The following is a 3434-nucleotide window of genomic DNA, read 5'->3' on the forward strand; positions in this document are numbered from 1 at the left end:
TTTATTTACAAAAAAAGTTCTTAGGTTCAAAAAAACATTCAGTGAACTGAAAAACTGTCGTCGGTAATATAGGTATTTAGCTGTGTCACATGCCCTTAAGAAAAAACTTCAACCAAAAATAAAATAATTCTTTCTACAAAAAGACAATTTTTGAATAAAATACAAAGAATTTTTACACAAAATAGTCCAATTCCTAACCAAACATTTTAATTTTCCTAACAGAAAGACAGATTTTCAACAAATAAATATTTTGCACTCAAGAAATACAAAAAAAGGTCAACAAAAAAATTAATTTTCAATCAAACAATTGCATTTTCAAACAAAAAACAAGAAATTTCAAACTAAGATTAGTATTAAAAAAAAATGATACTTTAACTAAAATGAATTTTGAACAAATTTTTTGATGAATTTTGAACAAACTACACGAATTTAAAAATAAATAATTGAATTTTAAACTGAAAAAGATCAAATAAAAATTAAAAATTTAAACTTTTAGTAAATTAATTAACAAGAATAATTAAATTTTAAACCCAAAAGAATAATTTTCAAATAAAAAGATTAATTTCTAGCAGAAAGATAAATTTTCAACTTGAAAATCAACCAAAAAATGAAAAGTTAAATTTCTAGTTAAGAAATTAATTTTCTACAAAAGATATAAATTTCGAAATAAAATTAAAGAATATTCAATTGGAACAGTTACATTCTCAGTTAAGAAAAAATTTTAACCAAAAATAAAATAATTCTTTCTACAAAAAAGACAATTTTTCAATAAAATATAAAGAATTTTTAAACAAAAAAGTCCAATTTTTAACCAAAGATTTTAGTTTTTCTACCTAAAAGAAGGATTTTTAACAAATAAATATTTTTCACTTAAGAAATACAAAAAGGTTCAATAAAAAAATTAATTTTCAATCAAACAATTGCATTTTCAACCAAAAAAAGAAGAAATTTCAAACTAAGAATAGTATTAAAAAAAAAAAAAAAAAAAAAATAAATAAACGATACTTAACCAAAAAATATGAAGTTTTTACAAAAAAAGATCAATTTTAAAATCTAGCAAAAAGGATGAATTTTCAACTTGAAAATCGACCAAAAATTGAAAACTTAAATTTCTAGTTAAGAAATTAATTTTTTACAAAAGATATAAATTTCGAAATAAAATGATAGAATATTCAATTGGAACAGTTATATTCTCAGCTAAGAAAAAATTTCAACCGAAAATAAAATGATTTTCAATAAAATAGTTCAAGTTTCAACCACATTATTTAAATTTTTATTAAAAAAAAAAAAATTTTGAAAAAAAAGAGTTCAATTATCTGCCAAATAATTAAATTTTCATTTCAACGAATATGAATTCTAAACTAGAAGTGTAATAGTTGATATTTTAACAAATCAGTTTTAAAATTTTTAATAAAAAAACAGCTAAATTTGAACCATAAAGAACAAATTTTCAACAAATTACATGGATTTTCAACCAGATATTTAATTTGTAATTTAAAAGCAATCAAATTCTAACCAAAAATAGAAAAGTAAAATTTTTAAACAAAAAAATGTATTTGCAAACCAAAAAAACAACAACGAATTTTCAACAAAATAGCTCATTTTTCAATTAAAGAGATAAAAAATTTTCAAATCAACGGTTGAAGTCCCAGCCTGTTTTTTTAGATAAAAAAAATTATTTTTAGCAAAGCAGTTACATTTTTATCCACAGATAAACTTTAAATTAAAATTATGAATTTTCGATAACAAAAATTAATATTTAATAAATGACTGTAGATAAAGTAGAAATCATTTTTCTAAATTGAAAAAAAAAATAGAAATCATGAAATCTTGAATTTTACTTCGATCATAAGTAAATTTCCGAATTTTTAATTAAATTCCCGGGTTTTTCCCGGATTATAGGGGATTTTGAGAAAAATAAGGGAAAAAGGGAGAATAACTGTGATCCCGGATATTGTTTATAACTCACATGGCCGGAAATGAGAGCAAAATTGTCGAGGAAATTTGGCCAGTTTAGAGTCTCGTACTCATGCTCTAATTTGAAGATCATTCCTGCGATGGCCGATTTTAAATCATTTACACGAATGATGATCGCTTCCAAAGAAGCGTCGAGCTGCTTTTCTTCTCTCTGCATTTTTGGTCTTTCGAATACAAAATTTAGACTATAATTTAATTATTTTAAATCTTGGATTAATTTAAAGAAATTAAAATAAGTCAATTTATACCAATTATAATGAATTAATAATATTTTTAAATATTTTTATGTAAAAAATCCAACTATTAAAAAAAAAGAAAAGATTTTTAATAAAAATTAATTTAACATAATTTGATTTATATTCAACGAAATAGTTTATTTTTCTACCAAAATAGTAGTTTTCGACCCAAGAGAAATTTTTTGAACAAAACAGTTGCATTTTGTCGAATAAAAAAACGAATTTTCTAGAAAATAGTTGAATTTTCAGTTAAAAAAATTCATTTTCAATAAAACGAATTTTTAACCAATTACTTCAATTTTCAACCCACAAAGATTTTTTTAAGACAGTTAAATTTTAAATAAAAATGGATGAATTTTCTATCGAAAAAAGATGAATTTTCAACAAAAAATTGTTAAATTTTTTACCAAAAGAGTTGCATTTTTGACCAAAAAAGATTACTTTTTTAACAAAAAAATATCTTAATTTTTGATAATGAATAATCGAATTTATCCAAAAAAATAACATTTCTCGAGAAAATAGTTTAATCCTCAACCAAAGCAGGTTCATTTTTAACCAAGGAGGATTTTTCATTCAAGAGATAAAAAAATGTCAACCGAATTTTTGAATTTTTAACCCGAAATTATAAATTTTCAATCAAAAAGTTTATTTTCAACTATGCACCTGAATTTTAAAATAAAAATGATCAATTTTTAAACCAAAAATGGAATAGTTGGATTTTCAGTTAAAAAAATTCTTTTTCAACAAAACAAAACAAATTTTTTAATAATCACTTCAAATTTCAAAAGACAAAGATTTTTTTTCTTTTTGAAACAATTGAATTTTAAATAAAAAAGAATGAATTTTCTATCGAAAAAGATGAATGCTCAACAAAAAAAGAGAGTTCAATTTTCGACCAAAAAAGATTAGTTTTGTAACAAAAAAAGGCCTTCATTTTAAATAATAAACAGTCGAAATAATCCAAAAAAGAACATTTCTCGACAAAATAGTTAAAACAGTTGAATACTGAAACAAAACAGGTTAATTTTTATTCAAGGAGGATTTTTTATTCAAGAGATCAAAAAAAGTCAACTGAATTTTTGAAGTTTAACCCGAAATTATAAATTTTCAATCAAAAACTTTATTTTCAACCAAACAAAAGACTTAAATTTTCGACCAAAAAAGGTTTCTTTTTTTAAACAAAAAAGTACCTTTATTTAAAATAATAAAAAGTCGAATTTA

The 3434-nt window shown here is 21.7% G+C and overlaps 1 protein-coding gene across 4 annotated transcripts in view; it reads right to left on the reverse strand.

Moving 5' to 3' along the window:
- Window positions 1-3434, reverse strand: part of LOC117174974 (mediator of RNA polymerase II transcription subunit 8) — a 26179-nt gene that overhangs the window by 20568 nt on the left and 2177 nt on the right. For 3 of the 4 annotated variants that reach the window (XM_033364461.1, XM_033364476.1, XM_033364454.1), the window contains one exon: window positions 1970-2141. In XM_033364461.1, coding sequence (XP_033220352.1) covers window positions 1970-2134 — 165 coding nt within the window. In that variant the 5' untranslated portion in view covers window positions 2135-2141. Of the gene's footprint in view, window positions 1-1969; window positions 2163-3434 lie in introns of those variants that run through there. The other variant, XM_033364469.1, reaches the window with a different exon arrangement.

The sequence above is a fragment of the Belonocnema kinseyi genome, chromosome 1 (assembly GCF_010883055.1).
Source record: "Belonocnema kinseyi isolate 2016_QV_RU_SX_M_011 chromosome 1, B_treatae_v1, whole genome shotgun sequence".
NCBI lineage: Eukaryota > Metazoa > Arthropoda > Insecta > Hymenoptera > Cynipidae > Belonocnema > Belonocnema kinseyi.